Source organism: Rana temporaria, chromosome 13 (assembly GCF_905171775.1).
Source record: "Rana temporaria chromosome 13, aRanTem1.1, whole genome shotgun sequence".
In the NCBI taxonomy this organism is placed as follows: Eukaryota; Metazoa; Chordata; class Amphibia; order Anura; family Ranidae; genus Rana; species Rana temporaria.
The window spans coordinates 116,726,888-116,747,603 of NC_053501.1; the positions used below are offsets into that span (position 1 = coordinate 116,726,888).

Here is a 20,716-nt window from a genome sequence, read left to right on the forward strand (position 1 = left end):
TAAAAATGTTATAAAATAATAATAAAAATATAAATAATAACAACAATAATAATATTAATAAGAATGTTAAAAATAATAATAGCAATCACATTTGGGATCCAGCAGGTGGTAAGTAAAGGATGGTAAGAAATTAGTAATATGTCAAAATGGTGAAAAAAAAGAAGAAGGAAATAATAGGCTGCATAGAAAGATAAATTGATAAAAAAAAAGCAAGGGGAGAAGTGGCAGTGCTAAAAAATTAAATAATTTGGAAAAAAAAAAAATAGAATTAAATAGAAGGAAATAAATACAACAATAGTTATAATAACAACAACAATAATGCCTATAAATATAATGGTGATAATAACAACAATATTTTAACAGTGATGATGATGATGATGAATGATGTATTAAAAATAATAATAAATCATAAATAATAATAATAATAATAATAATAATAACACAAATAACAACAATATAATAACAGTGATGATGTATTAATAATAATAATAATAATAATAATAATAAAAATAATAATAATAACAATAATAAAAATATCAATAAAAATAATAATACATATAATAATAAATTCAACAATAATAATAATAACAACAATAATATTGCCTATAAATATAATGGTGATAATAACAACAATATTTTAACAGTGATGATGATGAATGATGTATTAATAATAATAATAATAAATCATAAATAATAATAATAATAATAATAAGAAGAAGAAGGAAATAAATACAACAATAGTTATAATAACAACAATAATAATGCCTATAAATATAATGGTGATAATTACAACATTATTTTAACAGTGATGATGAATGATGTATTAATAATAATAATAATAAATCATAAATAATAATAATAATAATAATAATAATAATAATAATAATAATAATACAAATAATAATAACAATAATAATAATAATAATAATTTTCAAAATAATATTAACATTAAAAATAATAATAGCAATCACATTTGGGATCCAGCAGGTGGTAAGTAAAGGATGGTAATAAATTAGTAATGTGTTAAAATGGTAGAAAATATTTTTATGAAAAACAAGGGGTTAAATAATAATAATAATACAAATAATAACAATAATAATAATACAATTATTAATGATAATAGCAATCACATTGGGGATCCAGCAGGTGGCAGCAGAGAGGCGTGTCACCTGACTCACTATGTAGAGCGGGCGGGGACTACACTTCCCATGATTCCTGGCGGCGGTGAGGACCGGATATCCGGTGCGGAGGAGGGGTGACGTGTCTCTCAGTTCGGTGATCTGTAGATTGGAGTCACTCGGAGTCAGGAGAGGAGAGAGGTGAGGAGGTGTTGGGTGATTTCAGGGGCCCCTGTGTGTTGTAGCTGACTGTCCATTCATATCCAGGGGCCCTTCTGTATAGTTATAGGGCCCCTCATATATAATACTTCATTCATTATGAACCATTATGCCAGCCATTTCTATGCAGGGGCCCCTTTGTACACTGACAGGCCCAGTCCATTCTGGGGCCCCTATTACATGAGCTCAGTGTACATTACTGGTTATTGGGCCCCCCCCTCACCGTATCCGGGCCCCTGTGTATGGTGTCCCCTATTTATTAGATACAATGTGTATTTTCTGCCCTTTATTTCTGGGGGCCCCGTAGTCCCCCCCCCCCCCCTCCCCGGTCAATACAGTGATGGGGCTCTTCGGAGCCTCCTGTGTGTGGAGGCCCATTTGTTGTAGATATTCGGGGGCCCCTGTACATCTTCTACCTACCAGTGGCCTCAGGGGCCCCTCTGTGATTCCCTTTTGGTGATTCCCACCCCCCCCCCCAATTTATCAGGGGTCCCCAGTATTGGGGTGCTTTTGAGCAGTTGGGAGCAGTTCTGTACCCTATACTGAGCTCTGGAGGGGGTGCGGCAGTGGTGCCTTACTCCCGACCTGAGCCCCCCAGGGGGGGGGGGGTGGGTAGTGGTGCCTTACCCCTGAGCCCCCCAGGAGGGCGGGTAGTGGTGCCTTAAACCTGAGCCCCCCGGGGGGAGTGGGTAGTGGTGCCTTTCCCCCAGACCCGAGCCCTCAGAGGGGGGGCAGTGGCAGCAGTCAGTGGCATACCCTGGAATGACACATCAGCCTAACCTTGGTGGGTGGGTAGTGGTGCCTTACCCCTGACCTGAGCCTCCTGGGGGGAGTGGGTAGTAGTGCCTTACCCCTGACCTGAGCCCCCCGGGGGGGAGTGGGTAGGGGTGCCTTTCCCCTGACCTGAGCCCTCGGAGGGGAGTGGGTAGGGGTGCCTTACCCCCGACCTGAGCCCCCCGGGGGGGAGTGGGTAGGGGTGCCTTTCCCCTGACCTGAGCCCTCGGAGGGGAGTGGATAGTGCTACCTTACCCCCGACCTGAGCCCCCCGGGGGGTGGGTGGGTGGGTAGTGGTACCTTACCCCTGACCTGAGCCCCCCGGGGGGTGGGTGGGTAGTGGTGCCTTATCCCTGAGCCCCCCCGGGGGGAGTGGGTAGTGGTGCCTTGTCCTGACCCGAGCCCTCTAAGGGGGGGGGGGGGTAGTGGCGTCGGTTAGTAGCATACCCTGGAATGACACATCAGCCTTACCTTGGTGGGGGGGTAGTGGTGCCTTATCCCTGACCTGAGCCCCCCAGGGGGGGGGTAGTAGTGCCTTACCCCTGACCTGAGCCCCCCAGGGGGTGGGTAGTAGTGCCTTACCCCTGACCTGAGCCCCCCGGGGGGAGTGGGTAGTGGTGCCTTACCCCCGACCTGAGCCCCCCTGGGGGAGTGGGTGGGTAGTGGTGCCTTACCCCTGACCTGAGCCCCCCTGGGGGGGTGGGTGGGTAGTGGTGCCTTACCCCTGACCTGAGCCCCCCGGTGGGAGTGGGTGGGTAGTGGTGCCTTACCCCCGACCTGAGCCCCCCGGGGGGGTTGGTTGGCATAGTGATGCCTTACCCCTGACCTGAGCCCCCCGGGGGGGTGGGTGGGTAGTGGTGCCTTACCCCTGACCTGAGCCCCCCGGTGGGAGTGGGTGGGTAGTGGTGCCTTACCCCCGACCTGAGCCCCCCCGGGGGGGTGGGTGGGTAGTGGTGCCTTACCCCTGACCTGAGCCCCCCCCGGGGGGGTGGGTGGGTAGTGGTGCCTTACCCCTGACCTGAGCCCCCCCGGGGGGGGGGGGGGGGCAGTGGTGCCTTACCCCTGACCTGAGCCCCCCAGGGGGGGTGTGTAGTGGTGCCTTACCCCTGACCTGAGCCCCCCCGGGGGGGTGGGTGGGTAGTGGTGCCTTACCCCTGACCTGAGCCCCCCCGGGGGGGTGGGGGGTAGTGGTGCCTTACCCCTGACCTGAGCCCCCCCGGGGGGGTGGGGGGGTAGTGGTGCCTTACCCCTGACCTGAGCCCCCCCGGGGGGGTGGGGGGGGTAGTGGTGCCTTACCCCTGACCTGAGCCCCCCCGGGGGGGTGGGGGGGTAGTGGTGCCTTATCCCTCGGAGGGGGGGGGGGGGGGCAGTGGCAGCAGTCAGTAGCATACCCTGGAATGACACATCAGCCTAACCTTGGGGGGGGGGGGGAGGGGGAGGCCAGGGACTCTGTAATATCAATCCTACCAGATGGGAATCCTGAAAGGTTATTTTTTGTCTTTTTCTTCCCCAAATGAAGAAATAATTTGGGGGAATTTGTAGTTCGCAGAATTTTGTGATTTGTTACGTTTTGTAACTTTTCATTCAGATTTGTGTCTCTTTATGGAGAGAATTCCGATCCTCGGAGATCGGAGATCGCACGTCGGGACGGGGATTCTCGGAAAGTGACGGTTGTTTTCAACCGATTCCAATGAAATCTGAGCATTCCGGTCACATGACTACAGAGGACCCCCCCTCTCTCTCATCCTGCGACCCTCCAGCTGTTGCAGAACTACAAGTCCCATCATGCCTCAGCCTGTGGGAGTCATGCTTGTGACTGTCAGCCTTGCAATGCCTCATGGGACTTGTAGATCTGCAAACAGCTGGAGGGCTGCCAGGTCGACACCTGTGGGTTAAAGCTTTGTGAATGGAGCCTGTAATCAGGGGGGGCGGAGCTTTAAGCAGAACCCCTCCCCCCTCAGTCACCCCCCTCCCCCGGGCTGTTTGTAATCCTTGTTAGTAATTAGGAAGGAAGATTAGATTTACTTGTGTTATACTTTTTGTTTTTCCAATTCTTTACTTCCTGGTTTCTGGCCTAGGCCGAAATGATGTCATGCATGCCAGGAGTCTTCATGGGAGGAGGGGCTTTCCCAGCTAAGCACACCCTGCGTGTCTGAGCTAAGGGCAGATGGGATCCAGGAAGTAAATGCTGCATGAATCATCTGCCCTTACTCAAGATGGCCAAAAATGTCCGTCCCCCCCCCCCCCTTCCGTGGCTTTAATGGGATCTCCCGTCCAACCAGCAGACCCGAGCGACCAGCCTGCACTTCCACCAGACAAAGCCGGCACTTCCACCAGACATTATAGTAACCTTAAAGGGATGACATCACTTCCCATTTACCTCGATGTCATCGGCGCCAATTTTCGAATAATGAAAGGGTTAAGAAAACAGATCTTGGCGTTTTTTTTTTAATGCTTTTCAATTGCAGAGAAGCGGGTTTGGGGTCTTTTCGATCCCTCCATAAAGAGGACCTGTCGCTGCCTATTACTGTCACCAGAATGAGTAGGCAACGGCCAGAGTAAAAAAACTGTAAAAGGGATTAAGGAGAGAGTAAAAAAACGAAAAGAGAGTAACAAACTGAGCCCTGGTTCACACTGGTGCGATTTGGCATGTCAAATCGGCTGCATTTGCCGGCAATGGCACCGTCCTAATGGGTGTGACGGCACATCTGCGCCGCTGCACGGATTTAAAAAAAAATAATATAGTTTCTGTACTAGTTTTTGCGAATTTTACATTGACATCTGTGCAGAAACTTTCACAGATGTCTCTTGTAATTGCGTCTGAAATCGGGAGCAATAGGCAGGAATGAACCTGGGCTTAAACTGTATAAAAAAACTGTAAAAATAGAGTAAAAATCTGTAAAAAAAAAAAAAAAAATGTAAAAGGGAGGAAAAAAGAGTAAAAATCTGTAAAAGGGAGGAAAGAGTAAAAAAAACTGTAAAAAGAGAGTAAAAAAATGTAAAAGGGAGAAAAAATAGAGTGAAAAGCTGTAAAAGTGGGGGGGGGGGAAGAGTAAAAAAAATGTAAAAGAGTAAACTGTAAAAATAAAAAAAAATAATAGGGAGTAAAGAGAGAGAATAAAATAAACTGTAAAAGGGAGGAAAAAGAGTGTAAAAACAAACTGTAAAAGGGAGGAAAGAGTAAAAAAACTAAAGCTGTAAAAGGAGGTAAAAGAAGAGTAAAAAACTTAAACTGTAAAAAGAGGGTAAAAATCTGTAAAAGTAAATTTCCTGTCTGGAATTCCTGTTGTAATGTAATAACTATGTATCCTGTCACTTATTATTTTTGCGTTCCTCGTAGATGAAGACTTTACTGGTTGCGTTTGCGGTCCTGCTGGCCCTCGGGCACTGCGAGGAAGGTGCGCGGCTCCTGGGCTCCAAGTCTCTGCTGAACCGATATGCGGTGGAGGGGAAAGACCTCACCCTGCAATACAACATCTACAACGTGGGCTCCAGGTGGGTGTCTCTCGGCGTTCAGATCACCTCAGGAGAGTCGGGGGGGGATCCGCTTCACATTTACGCATGTCGGGAACAAGTGCTAAATTGCGCACTCTTCTTACATGAACCGGCATTTAGCAGGTGCACGGTGGGGCCATTATTAACTGCACCCCCCCATCTGCAAACGCTTGTTTCCTTTCCACCATGCATGTGGTGCATTTTTGGGAAAGAGTTGTGGTGTTTGTTGTGGTGTTTGTTGTGGTGTTTGTGGTGGTGTTTGTTGTGGTGGTGTTTGTTGTGGTGGTGTTTGTTGTGGTGGTGTTTGTTGTGGTGGTGTTTGTTGTGGTGGTGTTTGTTGTGGTGGTGTTTGTTGTGGTGGTGTTTGTTGTGGTGGTGTTTGTTGTGGTGGTGTTTGTTGTGGTGGTGTTTGTTGTGGTGGTGTTTGTTGTGGTGGTGTTTGTTGTGGTGGTGTTTGTTGTGGTGGTGTTTGTTGTGGTGGTGTTTGTTGTGGTGGTGTTTGTTGTGGTGGTGTTTGTTGTGGTGGTGTTTGTTGTGGTGGTGTTTGTTGTGGTGGTGTTTGTTGTGGTGGTGTTTGTTGTGGTGGTGTTTGTTGTGGTGGTGTTTGTTGTGGTGGTGTTTGTTGTGGTGGTGTTTGTTGTGGTGGTGTTTGTTGTGGTGGTGTTTGTTGTGGTGGTGTTTGTTGTGGTGGTGTTTGTTGTGGTGGTGTTTGTTGTGGTGGTGTTTGTTGTGGTGGTGTTTGTTGTGGTGGTGTTTGTTGTGGTGGTGTTTGTTGTTGTGGTGGTGGTGTTTGTTGTGGTGGTGGTGTTTGTTGTGGTGGTGTTTGTTGTGGTGGTGTTTGTTGTGGTGTTTGTTGTGGTGGTGGTGGTGGTGGTGGTGTTTGTTGTGGTGGTTGTGGTGGTGGTGGTGGTGGTGGTGGTGGTTGTTGTGGTGGTGGTGGTGGTGGTGTTTGTTGTGGTGGTGGTGGTGGTGGTGTTTGTTGTGGTGGTGGTGGTGGTGGTGTTTGTTGTGGTGGTGGTGGTGGTGGTGTTTGTTGTGGTGGTGGTGGTGGTGGTGTTTGTTGTGGTGGTGGTGGTGGTGGTGGTGGTGGTGGTGGTGGTGGTGGTGGTGGTGGTGGTGTTTGTTGTGGTGGTGGTGGTGGTGGTGGTGTTTGTTGTGGTGGTTGTGGTGGTGGTGGTGTTTGTTGTGGTGGTTGTGGTGGTGGTGGTGGTGGTGGTGGTGGTGGTGGTGGTGGTGTTTGTTGTGGTGGTGGTGGTGGTGGTGGTGTTTGTTGTGGTGGTTGTGGTGGTGGTGGTGGTGGTGGTGGTGGTGGTTGTTGTGGTGGTGGTGGTGGTGGTGTTTGTTGTGGTGGTGGTGGTGGTGGTGTTTGTTGTGGTGGTGGTGGTGGTGGTGGTGGTGTTTGTTGTGGTGGTGGTGGTGGTGGTGGTGTTTGTTGTGGTGGTGGTGGTGGTGGTGTTTGTTGTGGTGGTGGTGGTGGTGGTGGTGGTGGTGGTGGTGGTGGTGGTGTTTGTTGTGGTGGTGGTGGTGGTGTTTGTTGTGGTTGTGGTGGTGGTGGTGGTGGTGTTTGTTGTGGTGGTGGTGGTGGTGTTTGTTGTGGTGGTGGTGGTGGTGTTTGTTATTACTCCCAGAGGCATGATGGGACTTGTAGTTCTGCAACAGCTGGAGGGCCCCCAGGTTGACTTCCCCCCTGATGTAGGACAACCCATTGAAATGGACTATACGCGATGCGACATGCAGAAATGCGCCCACGTTCGGTCACGCCTGTAGGTGGGACCCAAGCCTAACACCTGCAGTAGTGTGTGTGTGTGTGTGTGTGTGTGTGTGTGTGTGTGTGTGTGTGTGTGAACCCGGCCTGCAGGGGGGGGGTGACCTAACCTCCTACAGTTTACGATGGTGATGGAGAACCTCGGCACCCCAGATGTTTTGGAACTACATTTCCCATGATCCTCTTGCACTCTTCAGTGTAGTTGAGCATCATGGGAAATGTAGTTCCAAAACATCTGGGGGTGCCGAGGTTCCCCATCACTGGTGTAAGACGTGGAGCTGGGCTGAGGATAATTTTTTTTTTTATTTTTTTTTTTTTCCTAGCATCCCTTGCTCGGTAAACTGCTTATCGGCATAAAGCAGCAGTCCTGTTTGGGCGGGGCTAGGAGAAAAAAGGGCGGAGTCAGAGTTATAGTCACACCCTCCATCACCCTGTGGTCTGTGCAGACACCATGGATGTGATGGGAGGGATGTCCTGTCAGAAAGCCGCTACACATCAGAAAATGCAACAGGACTGATGTTGCGGTGCGGCCATCTTGGTACACCCCACACTCAGCTGCATTAAGACTATAATCCGCTGAGTGCGGGGTGTACCAAGATGGCTGCCACGGAACGTCACTTCTGTTGCATATTCTGATAGAACGGGGGCAACACAGTCATAGTATCCACATGGGGCCTCCAGCCCTTGGAGGGTTCCCATTGATGTGACGCTCTTCTTCTTCTTCTCTTCCAGCGCGGCTCTGGATGTGGAGCTCTCAGACGATTCCTTCCCCCCGGAGGATTTCGGGATTGTGGCCGGCATGCTGAACGTGAAATGGGACCGAATCGCCCCGTATCCTTTCAATGAATGTTTCCTCCCTTCTCTCCGCTTCCTCCCTTCTCTCCGCTTCCTCCCTTCTCTCCGCTTCCTCCCTTCTCTCCGCTTCCTCCCTTCTCTCCGCTTCCTCCCTTCTCTCCGCTTCCTCCCTTCTCTCCGCTTCCTCCCTTCTCTCCGCTTCCTCCCTTCTCACACTGCATGTCCTCCTTCTGCCTCGTTGTTTCCTTAATTCCCCATGTGCAGCGCCAGCAACGTCTCCCACACCGTGGTCCTGCGTCCTCTGAAAGCCGGCTACTTCAACTTCACTTCCGCCACCATGAGCTACCTGGCCCAGGAGGGGGCTCAGGTTGTGGTGAGTACTCCCAAGTGTTTCCTCTCCCATAGGTGTGTCTGTTATATCCTCCCTCCTCCGGGTGTTCGACTCCTCCCCCACAGGTGCCTTTATATCCTCCCTCCTCTGGGTGTACCAGCTCCTCCCCCATAGGTGTGTCTGTTATATCCTCCCTCCTCTGGGTGTACCAGCTCCACCCCCATAGGTGTGTCTGTTATATCCTCCCTCCTCTGGGTGTACCGGCTCCTCCCCCATAGGTGTCTGTTAGATCCTCCATCCTCCCCAGGTGTACCGGCTCCTCCCCCCATAGGTGTGTCTGTTAGATCCTTCCTCCATCCTCCCCAGGTGTACCGGCTCCTCCCCCATAGGTGTGTCTGTTAGATCCTCCCTCTATCCTCTGGGTGTACCGGCTCCTCCCCATAGGTGTGTCTGTTATATCCTCGCTCCTCCCCCATAGGTGTCTGTTAAATCCTCCAGGTGTACTGGCTCCTCCCCCATAGGTGTGTCTGTTAGATCCTCCCTCTGTCCTCCAGGTGTACCGGCTCCTCCCCCATAGGTGTGTCTGTTAGATCCTCCCTTCTCTGGGTGTACCGGCTCCTCCCCCATAGGTGCCTGTTATATCCTCCCTCCATCCTCTGGGTATACTGGCTCCTCCCCCATAGGTGTGTAAAAAAAAAACAGTAGATCTCCCCCCCCCCCCCCAGGAACACCATAGATCCACTGCCTGCAAAAATAGATCTCCTAGCAGCCAACATCAAGTGACCCCCTTGCAGCCAGCAACAATAGATCTGCCCCCCAACAGGAATGATGGATTTTCAACACTCACAAATACGAATAACATACCCCCCCACAGGAACAAAAGACCCCAGCAGCCAGCAACAACAGACTCCCACAGCAGTAGATCCCCCCCCCCCCCACAATTGACACCACTAGCAGAAATAGACCTCCCGCCCCAACTATAGATCCTTCCTGGAGACAATAGATCCCCCAGCAGCTAGCTTGTCATTGCAAGAAAACCTGTGCTATTTGAACTTGAGAACAACAAGCTGCAACGCAAAGCGATATACAGAACAAATAACAAAAGGAAGTTGATCTAATGGCATAGTATTGTCATTACATACCACGGTATGCGTCCGTTTAGTGAGGAACCAATTGGCTGACAACAGCTAGGAAGGAGTTGGACCCATCAAAACGGTGACAGTTTCTCCAGACAAGAGGAGTGCAGGCTGGGGGCGGGGTCATCCTCCTGTCTCTCTCTGCTTTTTTCTTGTCACATCCTGTCTGAAGAAAAATGCTTTGAGTCAGGATGTTCTGATGGATCCGTCTCCTTCCTAGCTGTTGTCTCACTGGCTGCGGGAGGGGGTGGGAGGAGGAGGAGAAGAGTGAGCCGTGTCATCCAGTGGGGGGCTCTTACATTTATTTTACATGCAATGCTGGTTTTGTTTTTCATTGGATGTCTCTCCGACAGGTTGGATACACCAGCGCCCCGGGACAAGGAGGAATTCTGGCTCAGCGCGAGTTTGACCGCCGATTCTCCCCCCACTTTGTAAGTGGTTTGGTCTTTTACCCTTCATGTAACTCGGGGGCGTGTAAATGAGGCAACTCAGGGGAGGGTGCAACAAGTGTAAGTTGAAGCAACATGGAGAAGAGTGCAGTTGAGGCAACTCGGGAAAGGGTGGGGGAAGTGGTGTTATTGAGGCAACGTGGGGGAGGGCCCAAGTGGGGTGTATAGGAGGCAACGTGGGGGAGGGCCCAAGTGGGGTGTATAGGAGGCAACGTGGGGGAGGGCCCAAGCGGGGTGTATAGGAGGAAACGTGGGGGAGGGCCCAAGCGGGGTGTATAGGAGGCGACTTGGGGGAGGGCCCAAGCGGGGTGTATAGAAGGCAACGTGGGGGAGGGCCCAAGCGGGGTGTATAGGAGGCGACGTGAGGGAGGGCCCAAGCGGGGTGTATAGGAGGCGACGTGAGGGAGGGCCCAAGCGGGGTGTATAGGAGGCGACGTGAGGGAGGGCCCAAGCGGGGTGTATAGGAGGCGACTTGGGGGAGGGCCCAAGTGGGGTGTATAGGAGGCAACGTGGGGGAGGGCCCAAGCGGGGTGTATAGGAGGCAACGTGGGGGAGGGCCCAAGCGGGGTGTATAGGAGGCAACATAGGGGAGGGCCCAAGCGGGGTGTATAGGAGGCAACTTGGGGGAGGGCCCAAGCGGGGTGTATAGGAGGCAACGTGGGGGAGGGCCCAAGCGGGGTGTATAGGAGGCAACGTGGGGGAGGGTAGGAAACATCCTCTGCATCCCTTTGGGCAAACATGCTCCACCCTTTTGGCCACTAGACTTGGCTGTGCAATATCAAGTTTTTAGATGAAAAAACACATCCTTGGCATCCCTTTAGATATACATGCACCTCCCTGCTAGCCCCTGGGTGCTGTAGACTTGGCAATGCAATTTTGAGTGTTTATATAAAAGAACACATCCTCAGCATCCTATTAGACATGCATGCTCCTCCCTGCTGGTCACTAGGTGCTGCGGACTTGGCTGTGAAGTCTTGAGTGTTATTTCAAAGAGTACATCCCTTTAGACTTGCATGCCTGCTGGCTACTGAGTGCTGCAGCCTTTTAGCTGTGCAATCTGCTGATCGGTTGATTACTTTCTAGTAGACTGATCAGCAGATTGCACAGCTAAAGTCTTCCGCACCCAGTGGCCAGCAGGCATGCAAGTCTAGAGCAGGGATAAGCAATTAGTGGACCTCCAGCTGTTGCAAAACTACAAGTCCCATCATGCCTCTGCCTCTGGATGTCATGCTTGTGGCTGTCAGAGTCTCGCTATGCCTCATGGGAATTGTAGTTCTTCAACAGCTGGAGGTCCGCTAATTGCATATCCCTGGTCTAGAGGGATGTCCAGGATAGGTGCCGACCTTCCTACAGAGGAAAGATCACGTAATGATGTCGCCGGGTCTCAGAAGATTTATTACTTGAAACACAAATTAATTGTGAAGAATTTTAGTTGCATGTTCATTGGTGGGGATAAGAGAAGGTATTCTATGCATACATTACCACTTGCATAACAAATACATTATAAAAATAAAAAAAAAACATAATATACGAAATGTAAATTGTACAACAAGCCTGATTCTAAAAGCTGTAGTTGGCCTTTTATGGCTTGGGGACATGTCCAGCCAATCGCATGGGGCTAAGAAATCCTCAGGGGTGGGGTCACCCTTTTTATTCTGACTTCTCCTTTATCATTACTCAGCTGGACTGGGCAGCCTTTGGGGTGATGACTCTTCCCTCCATCGGGATCCCCCTCCTCCTCTGGTTCTCCAGCAAGAGAAAGTACGACACCCCCAAACCCAAGAAGAACTGAGACGCCGACCCTACCGGGACTCTTCTACCAACCGTTGTCACCACACTACGCCACAAAATCAATTCTCATCCCGGACGAGCCCCCCCCCCCCCTCCTGAACATCCAGCCGGGTCATCCATTCTTTTTTGGGAATGGTAAGATGACTCTGAACACCGGCAATGAATTCGGATCACGCTGAGCCTCTTCTACGAGGATCGCTGGTGGTGAACGGCGGTCAGTCAAGTGATGAAGATCGGTTCTGTCCAGGGTGCTGAACCTACAAATTCGGACTTTTTTTGGCCAATTTTTTTTTTTCTTTTTAAAGTTGTCCCACACTGTGCCAGCAGAGGGACCCCCCGATCACCCCGAGTCATATCGTCCCCTCTGCGTTGTCCGGAGCGCCGCCGGATTTTACCGGCTAAGGAGACATCGCTGTGTCTGTAGGATCCCGAAAATACCATCGTGACGGGCGCCGGCTTCTGGGAGCGTCCGTTATATTCAGGGAAATTTTTATGCCAAAACAATGGAGGGTTTTTCTAATAAAATTTAAATAACTCCAATATCTGCATCTGTGCGATTATTACTAATGATCTATTATTATTATTATTATTATTATTATTACTTCTATTACCATTGTTGTTAATTATATTCAACCAAAATGCATCAAACTATTCCTTATGTCATCGCAAGACAGAAAACACAAATCTGTACACAAACCATATATAACTAATATATAAAAAAAAAAAAACGGTATAATGTTTTGGGGGGGGGGGATATATATATATATATATATTATATATTTTTTTTATTTTTATTATTAATAGGATATTTAAAAATCAGTATCCCGACCCTAGTTTAAATTGAAAAACCCAACGCAACTGTCCCCCCCCCCCCCCCCCAAATGTAAAGTAATTAAAGTAAAAAAAAAATTAAAAAAGGAATTTAATTGTTTTACATATTTAAAAAAAAAAAAAATGTGTTTTCAATCTAACTAGGGTCAAACTGTAACAGAATATATATATATACTAAAGAAAAATAGCTGGACTTGAATTGGACTTTAATTCTTACCTAGTGCTAGGCTATTCCTTTTTTTTTTTAAAAAAAATACATTTTATTATATAATGTATTTTTTTAATTATTTTACATTTTGAAAAAAATTGTTGCGTTTTTGGGTTTTTAATTTAAACTATGGTCAACAAACTACTGAGTTTTTTTTTTGTTTTTGTTTTTGTTTTTTAAATCCTATTAAACTATTTGATTTAAAAAAAAAAAATCCTAATAAATATATATATATATATATTTTTGTATGTATACTTATAATTGTATACATTAAAAAAATTATAAATATACTTGCATACAAAAAATTATATATATATATATATATATATATATATATATATATATATATATATATAATAATTTTTTTTTGCATGCAAGTATATTTATAATTTTTTTTTTTTTTTTTTTTAGATGTATACATATTTGTGTGTGTATATGTACTACACCATAGCAAAATAATTTATATGTAAAGTCAAATGGGGGGAATAAGCATTTTTGACTCTCCACACCCCATCATAGAAGTCTTTGCCGCTCTCCAGATCTACCGCTTTATTACCTCGGTGTGATCTCCTCTTGTCGATCATCATTCTCTGGTTGTCGCTCGGTGTCGGATGTTTCTCCTTCGGGAAGGAATGTCGGGTGGGTGAGAAATCTGCAGATGTGACATATATGGAGACAATGCAGAGTCTATAGAGCTGGGGGGTGGGCCATAAATGTCACCGGCCCCCACCATCAGCCCACCATCCTCGGGGGTCACAAAACTTCAAACTCTGCTTAAAAATATCTGTATGTTTTACACCGGGAACCTTCCCATATATTCCATCAGTCTGCAGCTTGAGGCCAAATAACAGGCATCCCCTGCAACTGGAATCTCTGCACCACAATCCTGAGGAGTTCTGTGTGATCTCCGGGCTGATATAAAAATAATACAACGTGGCTCTGTAATCAATAATACTTTATAACCACTTGCTTACTGGGCACTGTCACCCACCCCCCACCCCACCTTCCTGCCCAGGACAATTTCCATCTCTCAGCGCTGTCACACTTTGAATGACAATTACTCAGTCATGTAACACTGTACACACAGGACATTTTTATCATTTTTTTTTCACACAAATAGACATTTCTTTTGGTGGTATTTTCAGTCTTTTTTTTTTTTTTTTTTTTTTTTTTTTTCTTTCCACCTATTACATCTTCTGCCCTTGTTTTATCTTTTGGATAGTAAAACATTTTTTTTTTGGCCAGTAAATCCCTTACACAGCCCGCTTCCTGTTTCCTTTTATACAGCCCGCTTCCTGTTTCCTTATATACAGCCCGCTTCCTGTTTCCTTATATACAGCCCGCTTCCTGTTTCCTTAATACAGCTCGCTTCCTGTTTCCTTAATACAGCTCGCTTCCTGTTTCCTTAATACAGCCCGCTTCCTGTTTCCTTAATACAGCCCGCTTCCTGTTTCCTTAATACAGCCCGCTTCCTGTTTCCTTAATACAGCCGCTTCCTGTTTCCTTAATACAGCCTGTTTCCATATACAGCACGCTTCCTGTTTCCTTATCCCGCCCGCTTCCTGTTTCCTTATCCCGCCCGCTTCCTGTTTCCGTATACAGCCCGCTTCCTGTTTCCGTATACAGCCCGCTTTCTGTTTCCTTTTATACAGCCCGCTTTCTGTTTCCTTTTATACAGCCCGCTTTCTGTTTCCTTTTATACAGCCCGCTTTCTGTTTCCTTTTATACAGCCCGCTTTCTGTTTCCTTTTATACAGCCCGCTTTCTGTTTCCTTTTATACAGCCCGCTTTCTGTTTCCTTTTATACAGCCCGCTTCCTGTTTCCTTTTATACAGCCCGCTTCCTGTTTCCTTTTATACAGCCCGCTTCCTGTTTCCTTTTATACAGCCCGCTTCCTGTTTCCTTTTATGCAGCCTGCTTCCTGTTTCCTTTTATACAGCCTGCTTCCTGTTTCCTTATCCCGCCCGCTTCCTGTTTCCTTGTCCCGCCCGTTTCCTTGTCCCGCCTGTTTCCTTGTCCCGCCCGCTTCCTGTTTCCTTGTCCCGCCCGCTTCCTGTTTCCTTGTCCCACCCGCTTCCTGTTTCCTTGTCCCGCCCGCTTCCTGTTTCCTTGTCCCGCCCGCTTCCTGTTTCCTTGTCCCGCCCGCTTCCTGTTTCCTTGTCCCACCCGCTTCCTGTTTCCTTGTCCCGCCCGCTTCCTGTTTCCTTGTCCCGCCCGCTTCCTGTTTCCTTGTCCCGCCCGCTTCCTGTTTCCTTGTCCCGCCCGCTTCCTGTTTCCATATACAGCCCGCTTCCTGTTTCCATATACAGCCCGCTTCCTGTTTCCATATACAGCCCGTTTCCTTATGCAGCCCGCTTTCTGTTTCCTTTTATGCAGCCCGCTTCCTGTTTCCTTTTATGCAGCCCGCTGCCTGTTTCCTTTTATGCAGCCCGCTGCCTGTTTCCTTTTATGCAGCCCGCTGCCTGTTTCCTTTTATGCAGCCCGCTTCCTGTTTCCTTTTATGCAGCCCGCTTCCTGTTTCCTTTTATGCAGCCCGCTTCCTGTTTCCTTTTATGCAGCCCGCTTCCTGTTTCCTTTTATGCAGCCCGCTTCCTGTTTCCTTTTATGCAGCCCGCTTCCTGTTTCCTTTTATGCAGCCCGCTTCCTGTTTCCTTTTATGCAGCCCGCTTCCTGTTTCCTTTTATGCAGCCCGCTTCCTGTTTCCTTTTATGCAGCCCGCTTCCTGTTTCCTTTTATGCAGCCTGTTTCCTTTTATGCAGCCCGCTTCCTGTTTCCTTTTATGCAGCCCGCTTTCTGTTTCCTTTTATGCAGCCCGCTTCCTGTTTCCTTTTATGCAGCCCGCTTTCTGTTTCCTTTTATGCAGCCCGCTTTCTGTTTCCTTTTATGCAGCCCGCTTCCTGTTTCCTTTATGCAGCCCGCTTCCTGTTTCCTTTATGTAGCCCGCTTCCTGTTTCCTCTATGCAGCCCGCTTCCTGTTTCTTGTCTAGGCTTATGACATCATGCACAGCTCTCTCATGAGAGTTTGCTAGGAAGGGAGGGGGGGGGGGGGTGAGTCACAAGAGGGCCAATGAGAGCTGGAGGTGTGTAACTGTCTGTAAATCCAGGAAGTGAACAGGCAGCAGCTTCAGCTGCCCACAGTTAAAATGGCTGCAGCCAGACTCAGCGGAGGGAGATTTCTGCAGCATATTTGGTACAAGTACAGAATCACAGTATATATAAAATAATATGCAAAGAGGTCGGAGGGAAGCTTCAGAATGGCAAAGAGGTTTTTATTACAAGTGATGTGAGCAGAGAGCAGCTCCTCCTTTAATCACCACTGGGGATTTTATTTTTTGCTAAACAAAATAATAGACTAAAAAAATAGTAAAATCAGTTTTCATCGTTTGTTCTAAAATTTAGAAAACAGGGAAATTTTCTCCTTCATTGATGGGCGCTGAGGCTGCACTGGTCAGAGGGCGCTGAGAGGTGGCACTGGTCAGAGGGCGCTGAGAGGTGGCACTGGTCAGAGGGCGCTGAGAGGTGGCACTGGTCAGAGGGCGCTGAGAGGTGGCACTGGTCAGAGGGCGCTGAGAGGTGGCACTGGTCAGAGGGCGCTGAGAGGTGGCACTGGTCAGAGGGCGCTGAGAGGTGGCACTGGTCAGAGGGCGCTGAGAGGTGGCACTGGTCAGAGGGCGCTGAGAGGTGGCACTGGTCAGAGGGCGCTGAGAGGTGGCACTGGTCAGAGGGCGCTGAGAGGTGGCACTGGTCAGAGGGCGCTGAGAGGTGGCACAGGTCAGAGGGCGCTGAGAGGTGGCACTGGTCAGAGGGCGCTGAGAGGTGGCACTGGTGAGAGGGTGCTGAGGCTGCACTGGTCAGAGGGCGCTGAGAGGTGGCACTGGTCAGAGGGCGCTGAGAGGTGGCACTGGTCAGAGGGCGCTGAGAGGTGGCACTGGTCAGAGGGCGCTGAGAGGTGGCACTGGTCAGAGGGCGCTGAGAGGTGGCACTGGTCAGAGGGCGCTGAGAGGTGGCACTGGTCAGAGGGCGCTGAGAGGTGGCACTGGTCAGAGGGCGCTGAGAGGTGGCACTGGTCAGAGGGCGCTGAGAGGTGGCACTGGTCAGAGGGCGCTGAGAGGTGGCACTGGTCAGAGGGCGCTGAGAGGTGGCACTGGTCAGAGGGCGCTGAGAGGTGGCACTGGTCAGAGGGCGCTGAGAGGTGGCACTGGTCAGAGGGCGCTGAGAGGTGGCACTGGTCAGAGGGCGCTGAGAGGTGGCACTGGTCAGAGGGTGCTGAGGCTGCACTGGTCAGAGGGCGCTGAGAGGTGGCACTGGTCAGAGGGCGCTGAGAGGTGGCACTGGTCAGAGGGCGCTGAGAGGTGGCACTGGTCAGAGGGCGCTGAGAGGTGGCACTGGTCAGAGGGCGCTGAGAGGTGGCACTGGTCAGAGGGCGCTGAGAGGTGGCACTGGTCAGAGGGCGCTGAGAGGTGGCACTGGTCAGAGGGCGCTGAGAGGTGGCACTGGTCAGAGGGCGCTGAGAGGTGGCACTGGTCAGAGGGCGCTGAGAGGTGGCACTGGTCAGAGGGTGCTGAGGCTGCACTGGTCAGAGGGCGCTGAGAGGTGGCACTGGTCAGAGGGCGCTGAGAGGTGGCACTGGTCAGAGGGCGCTGAGAGGTGGCACTGGTTAGCGGTGCTGATGTTCCCCCCTGATAAGCACTGATCTCAGAAGGCACTGATAGGTGTCATAGGTGGCCCCGGTGGGCACAGATAGGCAGCACTGATCAGAAGGCATTGATAAAGGTTGTACTGATGGGCACTGTTAGGTGTCAGTGGGAAGTGGCACTGATTGGCAGCACTGGTTAGCAGTACTGATGTGCACTGTTTGGTGACACTGAGAGGCGGCATTGGTTAACAGTGCTGATGGGCACTGATAGGCTACACTAATCAGAAGACACTGATAATGAGGCACTGGTTAGCAGTACTGATAGGCACTGCTAGGTGGCACCAGAAGACACTGATAGGTAGCACCGATGAGCCACTGATTGGCAGTACTAATGGCCACTGGTAGGTGGCACTGATAGACTGCACTGGTGAGGCTGCACAGAGGCGGTACTGATATGCGTCACAGGTGGCACCGGTGGGCACATAGGCAGCACTGATCAGAAGGCATTGATGAGGCTGTACTGATGGACATTGATGAGAAGGCACTGAGGTGGCACTGTTAGGCGTCACTGATGGGCAGTACTGATGTGCACTGGTTGGTGACACTGGTGGGCACTGATGAGGCTGCACTGGTTGGCAGTACTGATGGGCACTGATTGGCAGTACTGATGGGCACTGGTAGGTGGCACCGGTGGCCACAGATAGGCAGCACTGATCAGAAGGCATTGAGGCTGTACTGCTGGGCACTGATCAGAAGGCACTGAAGGGCAGCACTGGTTGGCAGTACTGATGTGCACTGGTTGGTGACACTGGCACTGATGAGGCTGCACTGATAGGCATCACTGAGAGGTGGCATTGGTTAGCAGTACTGATGGGCACTAATAGGCTGCACTGATGAGGTGGCACTGATTGGCAGTACTGATCAGAAGGCACTGATTGTCAGTACTGATGGGCACTGGTAGGCGGCACTGATTAGAAGGCACTGTTAGGCATCACTGGGAAGTGGCACTGATAGGTAGCACTGATTGGCAGCACCGGTAGGTGGCACTGGTGGGCACTGCATAGCAGCAGTGATGTCCCTTTTACACACTCCGGTAATCGTCTTACTTTTTTCTCCTCACGCAGATTATCGACGTCTGTTTACATCATGTGATCGGCTGTCATTGGCTGATAGCTGATCACATGGTAAAGGGTCGGGATCTGTGATTGGCCGAGTCCGGTGATCGGAGAGCGGGAGGACGTCTGTGTACACCTTCCCAGCATTCTAAACCCACGCTGTCATCTGCTTTGGGCATCATCATCACATTGTATCCAATGATTTCCAGCCGCCTCCTATTCCACAGAGCCCGCCTTCTGAGGGGAGGAGTCAGCACGGTACCATGGGATATGTAGTCTTTAGAAAGGGAGGAGAAGCTGCAAAGCATGCTGGGAATCCAGGAAGAACGTAACCTGGTAATCAGCCCTTACTAGCCCCTGTACAGCAGAGCTCAGACTGAGCGAGAGATCAGTCCAATCACTTAGTTGCACTGTGGTGCTTAGCAAGGGGCATGCTGATAGGAGGAGAGAGATGAGTCCATCAAGTCTGCTGCTGCTTCTTTCACTGTCCAATCACAGGCATGGGGGAAGGGGGAGGGACAAGACCTGTCAGGGTTACTGAGCTGCAGCAGAGAAGAAAAAAAAAAATCAGGCCAGGCAGTACTGTGTGACAGAGCTGTCCAAATCTCAGGACTGGATGGACAAAAACTACAAATCCTTTGGCAGCTCCCGTTTCTTTATTTAGCAGTTCGCTTACCAGAAACATTGACTCCGCCCCTTTCCATCACATCTTAGGGGCCCCAATATCACAGGACAGACTGGAGGGCCACATGTTGCCTACCCCATGCCCTAAGGGAACCCTATGGAGAGCCCATAAGCTGCCCCTCCCCCAGTGTCACCCAAAGCTGTCTTAGGGGCCCCAATATCACAGTACAGACTGGAGGGCCACAGGTTGAGCACTTCTTATATTCTGAGGTGGTGGATTTGTTAAACCCGACCTCTAAAAATCTCATATAAATTCCAAAAAAAAACATTTTTAATTCTTTTTAAAACTGCACTTTTTTTTTTTTTTAACAATCCCCGGCGATCCTGCCAGGAAGGTCCTTGTTCTGGACACTTCACTTCCTGGGTGACAACGCTCTCCCAATCCGGCTCCTGTGTTGTCACCCCCCTCTCTCACACACACCCTATTTTTCTATGGCTGCTTGAGTTGTATGTACTATGCTGACATCTAGTGGCAGTTTCTGGCCACTACAACTTGTTTACTAATGTGATTTTTGGTATCTTCCTCTGTCCTCCCCTCCTCTTTGGTGATAGTTGGTTCAGTCCTTGCTAGACCCCTCCCAGCTTCTCCCAGTTCTCTTCAGTCAGAGAAGGTGCACATGGTGTCTTCTTGCACTTGAAAAGACTGGAAAAGCATCCTCTGCACTGCGATTATCTGCAAGTAAAATTGTGTTGGATTCAACTGCGGGGTGTGTCTTATTGAAGAGTGAAGCTGCCTGTGGATGCGGCCGAGTCAGCAGGCGACCATACTGCTTAGAGAAGGAGGTATGTCAATTTCAAAATGTAGCATTTGAAACCGTCCAACCACCATCAAGGAAACCTTCCCTGAGTAAGGCCATGCTGCTGACCATACACAGAGCAAACTACAGGTTGGGGGTTGGAATAGCTTTCTGCCCCTCCCTGCAGACTGGAGGAGGGAGGGGCAGAACTGTCAGCCAATTAGGACATAATAACAAAACCGTAAAACTAACCCAATTTTTTTTTGTATAATGTGAAAGATGATGTTACGCCGAGTAAATAGATACCCAACATGTCACCCTTTGAAATTGCGCCCGCTCGCGGGATGGCGCCAAACTTCAGTACGTAAAAATTTCCGTAGGCAACGCTTTAATTACATTTTTAATTTTAATATAATTTTTATTTTTTTACTTTTATTCCTGTTACAAGGAATGTAATAGGAATATATCGTGACAGGTCCTCGTTATGGAAAAGAGGCGGGGTCAATAAGACCTTCCCCCTCCCCCACATCCCTCCTCCAGGCTGGAAAGCATGAGATCGAGAAAAAAAAAAAAACATTCGCCGATCTCATTACGACAGCTGCGATCGCGGCTCCGTTTACTTCTGGGAACTCG

General features: G+C 49.3%; 1 protein-coding gene across 1 annotated transcript; it reads left to right on the forward strand.

Moving 5' to 3' along the window:
- The first annotated feature begins 1,218 nt into the window (after positions 1 to 1,218).
- On the forward strand, positions 1,219 to 12,410 carry LOC120920290 (translocon-associated protein subunit beta). The gene is made up of 6 exons (XM_040332285.1): positions 1,219 to 1,319; positions 5,452 to 5,606; positions 8,104 to 8,202; positions 8,431 to 8,539; positions 9,987 to 10,064; positions 11,764 to 12,410. Exons 2-6 carry the CDS (start codon positions 5,452 to 5,454, stop codon positions 11,872 to 11,874), a joined length of 552 nt encoding a protein of 183 aa, XP_040188219.1. The 5' UTR covers positions 1,219 to 1,319; the 3' UTR covers positions 11,875 to 12,410.
- Positions 12,411 to 20,716: the final 8,306 nt, after the last annotated feature.

What these genes read in the sequence shown, in the direction of transcription:
- LOC120920290 (XM_040332285.1), top strand. Translation starts at nt 5,452, where the DNA reads ATGAAGACTTTACTGGTTGCGTTTGCGGTCCTGCTGGCCCTCGGGCAC. An exon ending in AGGAGGGGGCTCAGGTTGTG is followed by an intron (nt 8,540 to 9,986) that starts GTGAGTACTCCC and finishes TCTCTCCGACAG; the next exon opens with GTTGGATACACCAGCGCCCC. An exon ending in GCCGATTCTCCCCCCACTTT is followed by an intron (nt 10,065 to 11,763) that starts GTAAGTGGTTTG and finishes ATCATTACTCAG; the next exon opens with CTGGACTGGGCAGCCTTTGG.